Genomic DNA, 14802 nt, shown 5'->3' with positions numbered 1-14802 from the left:
AATAAATCTTGTTTTGCCATATTCAGCACTGAGCATTTAACGATTGTTGGGCAAGGTAGCCAGCCCAGCGTAGTCAAACAATGCAAGCAACAAGTTCCCTAAAACCACAAGAGGAACGGGGTGGGGGTGTATTAAGCCAAAGCAGCCCCCCATCTGCCTCCCAATGGTGTTTTTTTAAAAGCAATAGAATAACTGCTTCCTATTGGTTATAGAGTCTTCTGCAATATGGCCGTTTGTAGATGGGACAGTGGAAGAATCTACCTTTGAATGTGGTAGCCTCTCCTTCCTTAACTTTGATTCAACAGAAATTGGTCAAATCTGCTGGCTGTCCAACAACTGCTTCTTACACGTGATCCTCTTTCAGGAGCTTCCCCCACATAGGGACCCACATCCTTTCCAGGGCGCCATGAATGAGGAACCAAAACAGTACCAGAGCCGGATGAAAGAACTGATGCAATGCAGGGTTCTGAAACCAGGAACGGAAGCCAGAGAAGAATCCCAACAGCTAGGAAGGAGCGGAAAATACGGCATACTGTACTAGATAGGTGTAAAAAAAAAATCAAAATCAAATGGAAGAGCAAGTAAGGAGGCTAGTTGCAGTGATAGTACACCCATAAAGTAAGGTGATGCTGCAGAATGGCAGAAAAGCAGAAGGCCTCAGCAAAAGATTAGCCTACTAAGAGGGTTTGCATCTACCACAACAGACAACAGGAAACTGAACTTGTGCAGTGGGTGCAGGTAGGTAGCCGTGTTGGTCTGGATCGAAGTAAAATAAAAAAATTCCTTCAGTAGCACCTTAAAGACCAACTAAGTTTTTATTTTGGTATGAGCTTTCGTGTGCATGCACACTTCTTCAGATACAGTGAAATGGAAGTTTCCAGGCACTTATGTAGAGAAGGGGTGGGGAGGGGTGGGGATGGGGAGGGGGGATCACTCAGAAGGGTGGTGGAAATGGGTGATTGACTGACTGATAGCTGTTGATGACCGCAAACGACTGCAAATGGTTTTGCATGAAAAAGCAAGGGTTGAGATGGCTGAAGATCGCTTATCATGTATAATGAGATAAGAATCCGATATCTCTGTTCAAACCAGGTCCCTCCATGGTTTTGAGCTTGGTGATAAGTTGCAATTCAGCAACTTCTCTTTCCAGTCTATTTCTGAAATTCTTTTGTAGTAAGACAGCTACTTTGAGATCTTGTATAGAATGTCCTGGGAGATTGAAGTGTTCTCCTACTGGTTTTTCTGTCTTCTGGTTCCTGATGTCAGATTTATGTCCATTTATCCTTTGGCGTAGGGTTTGGCCTGTTTGTGGGTGCAGTTGCTGTTTTGGGGTTGTTGTTTTTATGAAGACAGGTTGCCTGCCTTTCCAAGAAATGCAAGAACAGGTTTTGCAGGCAGTGGGTTTTGGAAGCCCACTCATTTATAGGAATTGGTCAACGGAGGAAATCTCCATGGAAAAATGGAAATGAGAAAGCCCAATGGTTCTCCAGGAAAAAAGTATGCCATGGCTCGGTGGTAGGGCATCTGCTTTGTACCCAAAAGGTCCCAGGATGAAGCCCAAGAATGTCACAGACCCTGCAGAACAGTTTCTAGGCAGTGCCACTGATCCTGAGCTAGGTAGATTAATTGACTTGACTCTGCATGATGCATCTTCCTCCGTAGCAATGCTTCTTTTCACGTAAGAGGCTTGATCACTTTTGTATGGTCGACGTCAGGGGCTTTTCAACTCCCCCACCCCCAAGACCAGCAGAAAATTGCTGAGGGTCTTGGTGGACCAGTTAATAATTTGTCTGCCTGTTACAGTGGTACCTTGGTTTAAGAGCAGCTTAGTTTATGAACAACTTGGATTAACAACGCTGCAAACCCGGAAGTAGGTGTTTTGGTTTGTGAACTTTGCCTTGGAAGCAGAACATGTCCCGCTTCCTGTTGAGTGTGTTGAGTCCCCTGCTGCTATGGGAAAACACGCCTTGGTTTAAGAACGCTTTAGTTTAAGAACGGACTTCCAGAATGGATTAAGTTCGCAAACCAAGGTACCACTGTATAGCAACTGTAATGTGCTATGCTAAAATGCTGCATGCTTTTAAACTGTATTTTTATGCATGCCATCTGAATGAAACTCACATGATGGTCCACGGATCACATTATGAGAATCGCTGGTCTACACCATGTGGCAAGGAAGCCAACACTATGAGCTACCAAAAGATGTCAGATACTTCTGAAATTCGGTCAGACTTGCCACAGTCTTCACCACCTTTGTAGCATCTTGTGGGTGTTCGCTCAGAGTACTGTTTACATCCCAGATTTGGAGCTGGCTTCTGCTCTTAAATGACTGCTTAACAGCTCTTACTGCTATGCTTCTTTTAAAATACGAACACATGTCTCACTCGCAGGGTACAGTATCAGAAGAAGTATCGCTTCTCATCTCTCATGCACATATGAGTGAATGCTTATTTGAAGCTGCCGCATGCCATTTGGAGTTTTCAGTAAGTATTTCCATTTCAGAACAAAAATCTGCTGCCTCGTTTAGATTGCAGAGTAACCTTTCAGTTTGGTGCAGGTGGTGCTGTGGGTTAAACCACTGAGCCTAGAGCTTGCCGATCAGAAGGTCGGCAGTTTGAATCCCCGCGACGGGGTGCGCTCCTGTTGCCCGATCCCTGCTCCTGCCAACCTAGCAGTTCAAAAGCACGCAGTGCAAATAAATAGGTACCGCTCCGGCGGGAAGGTAAATGGTGTTTCTGTGCGCTGCTCTGGTTCGCCAGAAGCGGCTTAGTCATGCTGGCCACATGACCCGGAAGCTGTACACCGGCTCCCTCAGCCAGTAAAGCGAGATGAGAGCTGCAACCCCAGAGTCGTCCGTGACTGGACTTAACGGTCAAGGGTCCCTTTACCTTTACCTAACCAGTTGGTTTAAAGTGTTTATTTTTTTATGAGCGATTTGAATTGATTTGTGAACTAAACACTTCAGTTGTGGCATTAGAGAGAAAACCGACCAATGTTAGGAAGCACACCAGAGATTAAAAGGTTGGACCTTCCATCCCAGCAAGTACAAGTTCTAGGAAGCTGCAAGACCCCACACTCTGCTTTGCTGTACAACTGTCCCAATATATTAACTTTGTTTTCATCCCTTGTGACCCAGTTTATAAATGAAGGAATATGCAGCTGTCCCATACGGGGATTGAACCTGCAACCTTGGCGTTATCGGCACCATGCTCTAACCAAATGAGCTATCAATGAAGGTGACTGAATCTCATTAGCCAGCTTGCGAAGCTAAAACAACCGCATTTCCACTTTGCTAGCCTCACCTTGGTAACTTTGCCAAAAGAAGAGGCTTCTTCATCCCAGGCCCAGTGTTATTCATTATCTATCATTTAGAATAGATAGCAAAGGATGCTTCCTACACTGTAAACATACTCAGGAAACAGCAAATCTTCTCACAGCCACACAGTGAATGAGAGGAGCCTGTATTCCTATGATCTGAAGCTCCACTTCCGAAAGGACAAAAAACCCACCCCCACCAGGATGGGTAGTTATGGAGCGTGTCCTTCCACAGAGGCTAGGGAGCCTGATGTCAGGAAAAGCAAGTGGTGCTTTTGCAAACACAGCGCAGCTGTAATTGAGCGAGGGTACTGAACCATTTCTGCAAGCCAAAAAACCAAAGGCAGGTCTGATATGACCACACTTCATAGCTTGGAGTAATTGCAACAGACAAATCTGGTTAAGTTTGGTGGCCAAAGGGATTAAGAAGCTTGAGCCAGACACCTGAAGTTGAAAAAGCAAGGAGAGTTGAAAGCAGGTTATGCATTTCCACAAGATGCAGGCGGAAGAAAAATATGCTGCTACCAAGAGGCACTCAGTGAAACAGTGAACACTAGACCCCTCTTGGGGCATGCAGCAAGACTGTCTTGACTTGCAGCTCAATGAGAAAGCTCTATCCTGCATCCCTATGCTCCACACATTACTGGGCTGTAGACTGAGGCACAACAGGGGTTCCCCAGATGACTGCAGCTTGGTTGATGCAGGGAGAGATGGTCCTTCAGGTAGCATAGTAACAAGCCAAAAAGATTGTGGCAAGGTAAGCTCTTCTTACCTTGGGACGTGGGTGGCGCTGTGGGTTAAACCACAGAGCCTATGGCTTGCCGATCAAAAGGTCGGCGGTTCGATTCCCCGCGACGGGGTGAGCTCCTGTTGCTCGGTCCCAGCTCCTGCCAACCTAGCAGTTCGAAAGCACGTCAAAGTGCAAGTAGATAAATAGATACAGCGGGAAGGGTAAATGGTGTTTCCGTGTGCTGCTCTGGTGCGCCAGAAGCAGCTTTGTCATGCTGGCCACATGACCTGGAAGCTGTACGCTGGCTCCCTTGGCCAATAACGCGAGATGAGCGCTGCAACCCCAGAGTCGGTCACGACTGGACCTAATGGTCAGGGGCCCCTTCACCTTTTTAAGCTCTTCTAGGAGATGAGGTGAGTGGTCAAGGCAGCACCACACAAAGAAAGATAAACGCAAGACAAACAGGAGTCAGGCACCTACAGCATCAAAAAGCATTCTTAGAGTAGAGGTTGGCAACTGGCAGCCCTCAAAGCAAAACTGTTCTTGGACTGGAACCATTTGGCACCCAAACCTCTAAACGTTTTTTTCTGGCCTGCTTAACCATATTTCTTGAAAGGAGAGGAGGAATCCACGTCTCACATGTTCCTCTCTTCCTCCCCATTGGTGGCAAGAGGGTGGCAGGGAGACAAAAAGGCCACTTTGGGGGGTCCTGACCAAACACACATAAATAACCTAGTTAAAAACCAGGACCCTGGGAGATTACTGGCTTGCAGTGGGAAAGCTCACATCTCCAAGGCATCAGTAGCAAATGGGCACTGCTGCAGGTGGTTATGTTGATGCAAAACCCTTCAGGATCTGGAGGGCAGCTCTCAATCAGGGGACGCCTGGTCCAGCCAAGCAGCTAAAGGACCAATGCTCAGAGTCAACTGAGCCCCTAATATGGTCAAAGCAGCACCATTGCTCCCTGGAAACGCACAAATATTTATGATCCTCAGTGTAGCGGAGCAAGCACTGAGCCACCACACAAGCCCTGAATTGTGCAAACAGGGGAGATTACGGGTGCAACTTGGATCCTGCCTCTGCAGAGAGGCATGAAAAGCACGTTAAGAGAGTCAGGTTGAAAAAGTACAAGAAAGGGGACTGTTTGAGAAGTTGCTCCCAAGTACAAACTTTGAATGCAGGTAGGCAGCAAAAGACTTGAGGGACTGAAGGTGTGTGTGTGTGTGTGTGTGTGTGTGTGTGTGTGTGTGCTTGTGCGCCTATCTACAAGGAGGTGCTAAGTAATGTTGGGGAGGGGGAAAGGAGAGAAAAACAGAGAGAGCTCAGCTTACACTACATTTCTTGGGGAGCCCAGGGCTTTCAAGAAACCAACGAACACAGAAGCACTTAAGTTCTTTTGCAATAAAACTAAATGGTCTCATCCCACCTTTCCTCCAAAGAGCTCAGGGGTATCCCATTTTATCCTCACAACAACCCTGCAAAGTAGGCTAGGAGCTGAAGGAGACATACTCAAGGCCATCCAGAGAGCTTCGTGGGTGAATGGAGATTTGAACTCAACTCTCCCCTGCAGAATCAAGAGATTTGAGAGCACTGAATAACTTTAATAAATAAATAACTCAAATCCAAACTTCATCCGCTACACCGGACTGCCACTTGGTCAGGTGTGCTCTGGTGTTCAAGTTACTTCAGTCCACTCTCACTTTTGCACAGATATGATAAAGGCAATCAAACTCAAAATAATAACACTTACTTGTATGTTTCCCCCCCATGCAATTAAAACTATTTAGTTTAATTAATTCAATGAAATTGATGAGCGTAATGCACTGATACAAGCTTTTTGATGTCTGATAGTCATTTGCACTTCCAGTGCCCCCTGCCTTAGTGCTCCCCCCAGGTAATCCCATTGCCCCCCTGGAAGCAGTTCCTAGCCACTGGTCTAGACCCCCTTTTTAAAGCCATCCAAGCTGGTGGCCACAGCTACATCTCAGGGGAGCGAGTTGCATGACTTAACTATGGCACTGGGTGAAGAAGCTCCTCTTAACTTTGATTTAGAACCCTGAAGTCTGTTTTGCTCCTTGAAAAGGGAAGGTCCCGGCAAGCAGACTTGTGACGGATGGATTTACCAGCAGCGCCGAGAGCTCTGGAAGAACGTCCTGGATTTCGAAAGTATAAACAGTGCAATCTTTAGCGTTTGCCATTTATCATTGTCTGCTCATCCAATTGGAGCGAGGAAAAGATATACTGCAAATATAAAGCAGCCAATTCTAAGCAGTTGGAGCAAACATTTCTCAAGCGAGCCAAACCCTCTGGATCAAAACTGTTTCCCTCAAGTGCTTTGAACCCTTTGCCCTAGATTTGCTCCCACCCTGGGCAAAAAAAGCTGGCTTTGTTGAAGGCAAGGAAGAAGATTTCAAAGGTGCGTTCACACGAAACCATCTGGAGCACAGATCAAAACATTTCTGAAGCTCAGTTTTGCAAAACTCTCCTCTCCCTCCCGATGATATGTCAGAGCTGGGTCAGCAACTGGCAGCCCCTGGGCACAATCCTGCCCAAGTAAAAGCCACCAGCTAGCCTCCCTAAAGACATAAAACACACTCTCATTCCTGTGTAGCCAGCGGCCAGCCAATTCTCCCACCCAGGCAGCTGTCTGCCATCTTTATTATTGTTCAGCCAAGCCACCAAGTGGCCGGGCAGGGGGTGGGGGAGGTGAAGCAAGCCTTGAACTGGAAAGAGAGGAGAGGGGGGGAAACCTGAGAAGTCACGTGCCTAGTTGCTGGGCAACCACACAATTGTCTCCCATTGATTCCTGTTAGAATCCAGCAGCAATGTGGGACCATGAGGGGTTGCCTGGCAACAGCACGTGACACCCCTCCTCCCCTACGTGCGTCTCTCCCCCCCACCCCACCCAGTCTCCATTTTCGCTTTAAGGCTTGCTGAGCTCAGCCATGCCTGCCTGCGAAGTACCTGGCACTAAAATGGCAGAAGTCAAAAGAGAGCCTCCGCCACCATGTCGCATGGTCCAGTGCGAGGCTGGCCCCTGCTCCCAACATGGCAGGCAGCACCTGCAGAATCCCCAATGGAGGCAAGTTTCCCTGAATGAGACTTGGGAATGAGGCTTGGGAGCTGATCACTCCCACAAAGCTCTGTGCAGGAACAGAGTTTAGGAACAGCGAGAGATTGGGAATCTGATTGACCCCAGCGACAAAAGCTGAGGCTGCTGAAGAGGCAATCTTGGCTGTGAGTCCTGGAAGACCTGCTCCCTCTCCTGTAGGCCTTTTCTACCTGGCCTGGGAGGGTGGGGCCAGGACTGACTCCAGCTACAAAAGCTGAGCCTGCTGAACACTCTTGGGCTGGGGGGGGGGTGTTGTTGCTGTTGGTTTTTTACATCTTTGTTTTAGATCTTGGGATTTATGTGGAGATGGTTCGGTTGTGTATTTTTAATGTTTTATTTACCTTTTATGACTCCTTTGGGTTAGGTTGTGGTTATGTATTTTTGCCATGCTGTAAGCTGCCTTGAGAATATTTTGAACAGCGGAAAGGCGGCATGCAAATAAAATGATGTATGTAATTTTCTAGAGGGATTCTAAGATTGATTGCTGCCGCTTTGGACGGCGCTGACGGGTGTGGGTGGCTTTAAATGGAGAACTCATGACAGACAAAAGAAGCTATGCATAGCTACTAGCTGGATTAGGACCTGGGAGACAAGGGTTCAAATCCCCACTTGGACATGAAGCTCGCTGGGTGTCTTAGGGCCAGTCACTGCCTCTCAGCCTAACCTACCTTGCAGGGTTGTTGTGAGGATTTTAAAAAAATGGTATATGAATGCGATAAATAAATACTATAAATGCAAATGGGCATGTTTGGCCTCCACTTGTCCCTGAACACCAGTCACTGCAGTTGCAATTTCTCCTGCAATGGAAAAGGTCATTGTTTGCCTGTTCGGATGATCATGGCAGAAGGTGGTGATCCAAAGCACACTTACATGGAGGAGAGTTACCCTCCCAAGTAACACTTATCAGATCAAGGTCTTAGCACTGGCTCCAGGCCAGCACCTCCCCTCCTCCTAAAGCTCTTGGGAGGCCAGAGTGTGTGGCTGGAATCTCTGCCTTTCAAATTTTCAGTCTAGGAACAGGTAATGGTAGGGTTGAAATAATCCCTCTGAGCCACATCATGGTTAACTCAAGCATGTATATGGACGGGGAACAGGGAGGGAAAGAGGACCACATCAAAAGGCACCAATTAACAGGGATCTAGTAATCTCCCAAAGCAAAAGAAAAGATATAGAAGGGTTTAACCAAAAGCTTCAGGAAAAAAAGCCAGCCAGCAGCTCACTCCAAGTACCCTAAACTCAGACCTTGTGAAGTTAGAAAACCATTTTTACTTGACGTACATTAAAAGCTTCTGTACCAGGAAGAGGTTAAGTCAGGATAGCAACTAGATTCTAAATTGTGAACCTATTTGATGTTGCTACGCAAGATAATCCAGGCAGGTGTCAAACAAAAAACCTTGCATCCAAATACTGCACAACCTGATGCTGAGTTTGCTGCTTCCAGACAATCCAGGTATTTTCAGCTGTGCTCAACCCAAGAAGAGGCTCATCTGCACACACTATTGACCCCCCCCCCGTGAAAGTGCCCCCAAGTTACCATTTTCTTTTCTCCCCCAAGTTACCACTGGGCCTCAAGGTGACATGTGGAGCCAGTAACATCTAGAAGGCAGGGACCAGACTTAGATGGCAGAGCACTTGCTGTGCATGCAGAAGGCCTTGGGCCAATCCCTGGCATCTCCAATTAAATGAATCAGGTATCAGGTGACAAGTAAGGCACAACCCTGGAGAGCTTACTTGTCAGATCAATCAATATTTGGCTAGAATATGGACAAATAGCCTGGACTGGGATAAGGCAGCTTCCAATGTACCTCTCTCCCATACACACACACTCCAATGTTGTGGACAACATCATTAAGCAAAGATGGAAAGCTGATGCTCCCGCATTTTATATAGAAAACATTCCTGTAAACAAGGAAGGGAATGCAAGGTAAGTATGATGAGGCAGGTGGAATCTGCCCTGCCTTATGGGTGTGAAAAGTAAGCAGCTTATATTCATAGTTAAGAATTTTGGCTGGGCTGCACCAAGCAAGGCCAAGCTACCCCACCAATAGTGCCAAAATCAAAACAAGCATCAAGCCAAGGGGAGGTTTTGCTCTTGGTGAAACCACTTGTGCAGTTTTCAAATTCCAAAACACTCTTGGTTGCTTCAGACTAAGTGCCCTGGGGCGAGAGAGGAGGGAGACTCTACCCCAATGGAGCAAGTGCAATTTGAAATTAGAAGCCCCATGAATGTTTAATGCTTATTTAGCGCCAGTCAAGGCAAAGCAGGTGCCATACAGGCCCCATCGTCATCTGATGAAATTCTACTTGTGACATCACACCTTACAGAGTATCACAGGGCTGTGACCCCCAAACGGTCATATTTTTCACTGCTGCCCCTGTACTTTGGGATGTGAAGCCACATTGTAAAGACAGACTTTCCCTAGGCCATAAAATTAGACTCTGCTTTAATTTGACTCATCTCTATATGTTTTTATACTACTGTTTTGCCGGTTCTTTGTAGTATTTTCCTTTTCAGTGATACGGTTATGGTATCGTACAGTGCTTGGATATTTTATAAATGCTTTGGAATTAAAATAAGTGACAGGTATAGCCTCCGCAGCCAGACACAGGCCATGAAGTATGCAAGGCAAAATGAATTGGGGAGAGGAGAAAGGTTGCAAAATGACAGATGGCGGGAAGCCAAGGGAATTAAGAGGGAGTGGCAATGTACACGCAAGGGGAGACTTAAAAGCACTGTTGACTCCTCCACGGAACACAATTTGCCCTGAGCTATCTATGCACAAGGTTAAGCCGGGAGGAGTGTAAACAATAACAGCCTGCATCTCTTGGATCCTACTGAAAATCCTCCATGGACAGAAAGGGAGAAACAAAAGTAAACACAGTGAGGCACAATCTGGACTCTGCCGTCAGCCAGGTAATCTAGAGAGTCACTGGGAGGCTGCGCTTTCTGCTTCCCAGGAAGAACATCAGGGCAAGAGGGATACCAACTGGGCCCCATCCCTTGCCCAGTGAAGGAGCAGCTGGTCCAGTGCTTACTTTCCTCTGCCCTACCTATTTTTTTCCTTTTGTATCATGTCTGCTAGGCATGTGTGCCTGCACAATCTTTTAATATATGTGCATGGCAACATAAGAAGCTGCCACACAATTGGCCCATCTAGCTCTGCACTGTCTTTATATATTGGCTGGCATTGACTCTCCCTGGAAGTGTCAGGGATTGAACCCTTTGGATGCAAAGCATGAACTCTGCTTCTGATCCACCAGTTTTAAAAAATTAGGTGCTTAATAAGCTTATTATGTGATACTTCTAAAAACAATAGATTAACAAAACAGCAACAGAACTAAGAACAGTTCTTTGCCAATAGGGAAAAGGCACATTTGCTAGGAAATGGAAATACTATAGGCATGGGGAACCTAGATCCTAGATATTGTTGGACACCAACTCCCATCAGCCCCAACCACACACAGCCAACAGTCAGGGATGATGGGAGTTGGAGTCTCCCAATAACTGGGAGGGCCACAGGTTCTTCATACTTCAGGTAAAGGATCCATTCAGAAAACAGCTACCGTAATCCACAAGTCAAGTCAGGTAAGAGTTTTAACTCAAATCAGTTCCAACAAAATGCATCTGTAGCACATTTACACCACAGTCTCTCACGGAGCTGCTACTACAGCTCCCAAGATTCTCTAGAGGGAAAATGTGCTTTGAATGTACAGTGTTTAAATGACTCTTTAGATAAATAGCAATACCTACTTTGCTTGTGGAGGAGGCATCTACACCTCGTCCATGAAGGACAAGGGTATCGGCAGCTCCTAGCCACCACGAGCCGCTGTGATAACAGGATGCTGGACTACTAGACAGACCCTTGGGCCTGATTCAGCATGGTGGTTCTTATCAGAGCCAGCTATTGGGCAAGTGGAGAAATAGCAAAAAGAGTAAACAGAAAACTTCATAAACACACAAGTCACCCAAAGAATGATAAGATAAGAGCTAAATTTCTGGATCAGAAATACACACACACAATTTTTAAAATACTGATTTTTTTCATGGCAAGGAGATCTCTTCTCTGGGGCCAAGTGAAACTGGGACCACATACATACAAGATGAAAGTGGAACCAGCTTTTGATAATTGTGGCTCTTCCTCTTCAGAAACACTACCTGCCAGGTAAAAAAAAAAGGTATGGTATATTTTCCAGTCTTTTTTCTTTAAAAAAAAAAAATTTAATCATTTTTTCAATACAAACATCAACCGCAAAAGACACATACAACAAAAAACCATAATAACAATAATAACACAATTTGACAATTCAGAGTTGAATACACTGATATACCTATGACTACGCCATTTTAAACAATATTTTCCCACCTTTCTCTCCTCCCCCTACTTCCCACCACTATCCACCTTATTGCTTAAATATTCATTCCAGATTTCTTCATATTTATCCATTCTTATTTTGCGTCAACATGCAGTTCATTCATATGTAGCTAATCTGTCCATATTAATCCAATCCATGTGGTCAAAGGAATCTTTTTGCGGCTCTTCCAATTCATCAAAACAAGTTTTTTTTGCTTCTCATATAGCACGGTACATCCATTTTTTTTGATCCCATGAAATCTCCCACGTTTCCGTAATATAATTTAGAATTAAACTCAGTTCCCCTAAATAAGAATTTCTTTTTATTACTCTTGCTATAAATATCCTCACCTCGCACGAAAATGATCTCATCATTGGGCAGTCAATCAACATATGTGCCGGTACTAAGTTAGCATTTTTACTCCCACATCTCCAGCAGTTGTCTGCACTTGTTATTTTCTTCTGGTATAGTTTTGCTGGAGTCCAGTGGACTCTGAATATTATTTTCTGTTGACTAAGCCTTAGTCTTAGATCCATAGAGGCTATTTCTGTTGATTTTATACTTGACTCCCAGTGTTTTTGACAGAATCTAGAGGGGGGAGGCACTAAGAGTCAAGGAAACATTATTTCCCTAAGAACAGTCCTCTAAAGCAGAGGGTGGGGATCTTGCTGAGCCCTCACCCCCAGATGCTGTCTCTGCATATTCCAGACCCCATCATCTCTGACCACTGAACATGCTGGTTGCTGCTATGGCAAATGGGACTTGGAGTCCAACGAAACCTGGCAGGCCACAGCAGGATCTCCTGCCCCCTCCTCCAAAGAAAAATGCCCCTCCATACCCCTTCATCTTGTTTTCCATAAAAGCCTGAACTGCACAAAATGCAACTTTCACAGTGGCTAATTCATTCTACTGAGTCTCCGCCCCCCGCCCCCTTGTTATTCCGGCTCTCCCTGAGTCACAGGGCCGGCTCTACAAGTCAAACCTCACCTGACGGCGGCAACATGTGCTGAGGCTCCGACACACACACATTCCCGATTTCCAAGCACCCTCCATTACTACCAACGTCTCCCGATTACTGGTAGCGTTTAAGGAATTATTGCTATTTACTATACAGGGTTGCATCTATCCGAGTTCTATTCAGATTAAATTAATGAACCAAAATTAGGCATATCTATTAACTTCAGTGGGTCTACTCCAAGTAGGACGCCACTTTGCTTATAAAACTTTGGCGTTTCGCACCATGTTCTCTGTTTAACCAACGAATGCCTTAAGATTTACCAGCTCTCTCGCTTCGCCACCACAGCACCCAACCGAAGAGACCTCCTTAGTCCCAGGAGGCCATTTTTTATATACCGGGTCCTCCCTCGACTTAGGAGGCCGGTCCTCCTCAGCGCCCCAACCGCGAAGGACCCCCCTGGACCGGCAACAACTGCGCCCCGAGAAGCCCCTTCTCCCACCCCCCACCCCCCACCCCGAGTTAGGCACCTGGGCGGTGTCAGAAATGGCACCGGCCACGTGCTCAATGCAGCCCACTGCTCTAGCTCCCTCCCCCCGCCCCGTTTTCCGAAAGCGAGGCTCACTCAGCACTTCTCCCGGCGTGCCCCTGAGCGCGTACAGAGTGCCTCCGAGGGCCGCGCGCGCCAGGCAAGGATACTCACGGACACAGAGGCAGGCGACGAGCTTGGCGGCGCCGATGGGGACCGGGCAGGCGGGGAAGATGGGCTTGAGGAGGTAGGTGGCGAAGACGAAGGCGACGATGTACTGCGAGGAGGGCCGGATGATGAGCAGCTCGATCCAGAGCTTGAGGAAGGCCGGCAGCGAGCCGTAGACCTCCAGCATGTAGGCGTAGTCGCCGCCCGACTTGGAGATGGTGGTGCCCAGCTCGGCGTAGCAGAGGGCGCCCACGATGGAAAAGACGCCGCAGGCCGCCCACACCACGAGCGACAGCCCCGGCGAGCCGGCCTCCTTCACCACCCCCGTGGGCGTCACGAAGATGCCCGAGCCGATGATGGTGCCTACGATGATGGCCACGCCGTTGAGCAGCGTGATGTTGCGCTTCAGGGCCACGCCGGGCGAAGACGGGTCGTCGCCGCCGGCGCCCGGAGACGGCAGCGGCGCGCAGCCGTTCTCGTGAGCCTCCGGCCCCTCGCCGTTGCCCGCCGCCCCGGAGAGCATCTGCTTTTTCTCCTCCTCCTCCGGCGGCCCCGACGAGGCGGCCGAGCCGCGCTTCTTCACCACGCCGCTGGCGCCGGACATGGCGAGGCCGGCTTGGCAGATGGCGAGGCTGCTACTGCTGCTGTGGGCGCTGCCGCCCGCGGAGAGCCGAGATGGCCGCTCCCCCGAGCCCGTTTGCGCCACACGAAGCTCCTCGCTCGCTCGCTCGCTCGTCGGTCCCGGCACGAGCAAGGCGCGCGACACACCAGCTCCCTTCGCCGCCTTTGGCGCCCTGAACGGCGGCGCCCTCTTCGCGGTCCCTTTTTATGGTGCCCCCTGCTGGGGGGTGGGGAGAATGAATGAGAGGCCCGGCCCCTCCCCAACACGTGCTGGCCGCGCCAGAAAGAGGGGAGACGCGAGATCACCCCCGTTTGGCCGGGAGGAGGAAGGGCGCCCGCCGCCGCGCCTGACAGGAGCCCCAGAGAAGAAGCAGCGGGGCCGCGCGGGAAGGCACTCTGCGCATCCTGGCTGGCACCGGCCGCTTCAAGCCGGTTCTTGGTCGCCCCGCAGAGCCATTGCAAGGAAGGAAGAGGTGGCGGCGGCGGCGGCGGGGCTCCTTTGATCGGATGCAAAGAGCGCACAGCTCGGGGAAAGCGAGATCCCCGCGGGCCAAGCCGAAGGCAAGAGAGCGCCTTCTCCTGCCCTCTCAGAGCCCCAAGGGTAGCTTTACGCATGCACTGGGCGGAGACTGCTTACGCTGACAGGTGCTCTCCTTGCCTTTGCAAGGTTGCTTCCAAGCGCCTTAAGGCCTTGAAGGAACAGAAAGCCCCAGTGCAGCGCGCCAGCAGAAAGCAGCTTCCCAGCTGGCTGCCGCTTCTTATACAGTATACAGACGTTTCTTGCTGAGACATGGCTAACACGTTTTGCATGCTAAGGTAGATGTGCAAAGCCATTCTGACTGACCCAAAATGTGGAGACCATCCCGAGACAGTGCTGCTTGAATAGCATCATCGTTACACCATCATTTTCTTTTTCTTTTTTGCAGAGCTCCTGGCCAGTTTCCTTTCTTCAAATATCATCTATGGGCAGGTCTCAGCAGACTTTGAATTTTGGATCTTTGCTTGTGAGAGAATGGCTC

At 48.4% G+C, this 14802-nt stretch overlaps 1 protein-coding gene across 1 annotated transcript in view; it reads right to left on the bottom strand.

The window, feature by feature from the left end:
- The window catches only part of SLC7A5 (solute carrier family 7 member 5), a 49533-nt gene extending 34986 nt beyond the window's left edge, over positions 1 to 14547 (bottom strand). The window contains exon 1 of the mRNA XM_035117901.3: positions 13169 to 14547. Coding sequence (XP_034973792.1) covers positions 13169 to 13766 — 598 coding nt within the window. The 5' untranslated portion in view covers positions 13767 to 14547. The remainder of the gene's footprint in view (positions 1 to 13168) is intronic.
- Positions 14548 to 14802: the final 255 nt, after the last annotated feature.

The sequence above is a fragment of the Zootoca vivipara genome, chromosome 6, assembly GCF_965207765.1.
Source record: "Zootoca vivipara chromosome 6, rZooViv2.hap1.1, whole genome shotgun sequence".
Classification (NCBI taxonomy): Eukaryota; Metazoa; Chordata; class Lepidosauria; order Squamata; family Lacertidae; genus Zootoca; species Zootoca vivipara.
The sequence above is the reverse complement of the archived record's forward strand: the minus strand, read 5'-3'. Positions and strand labels throughout refer to the sequence as shown.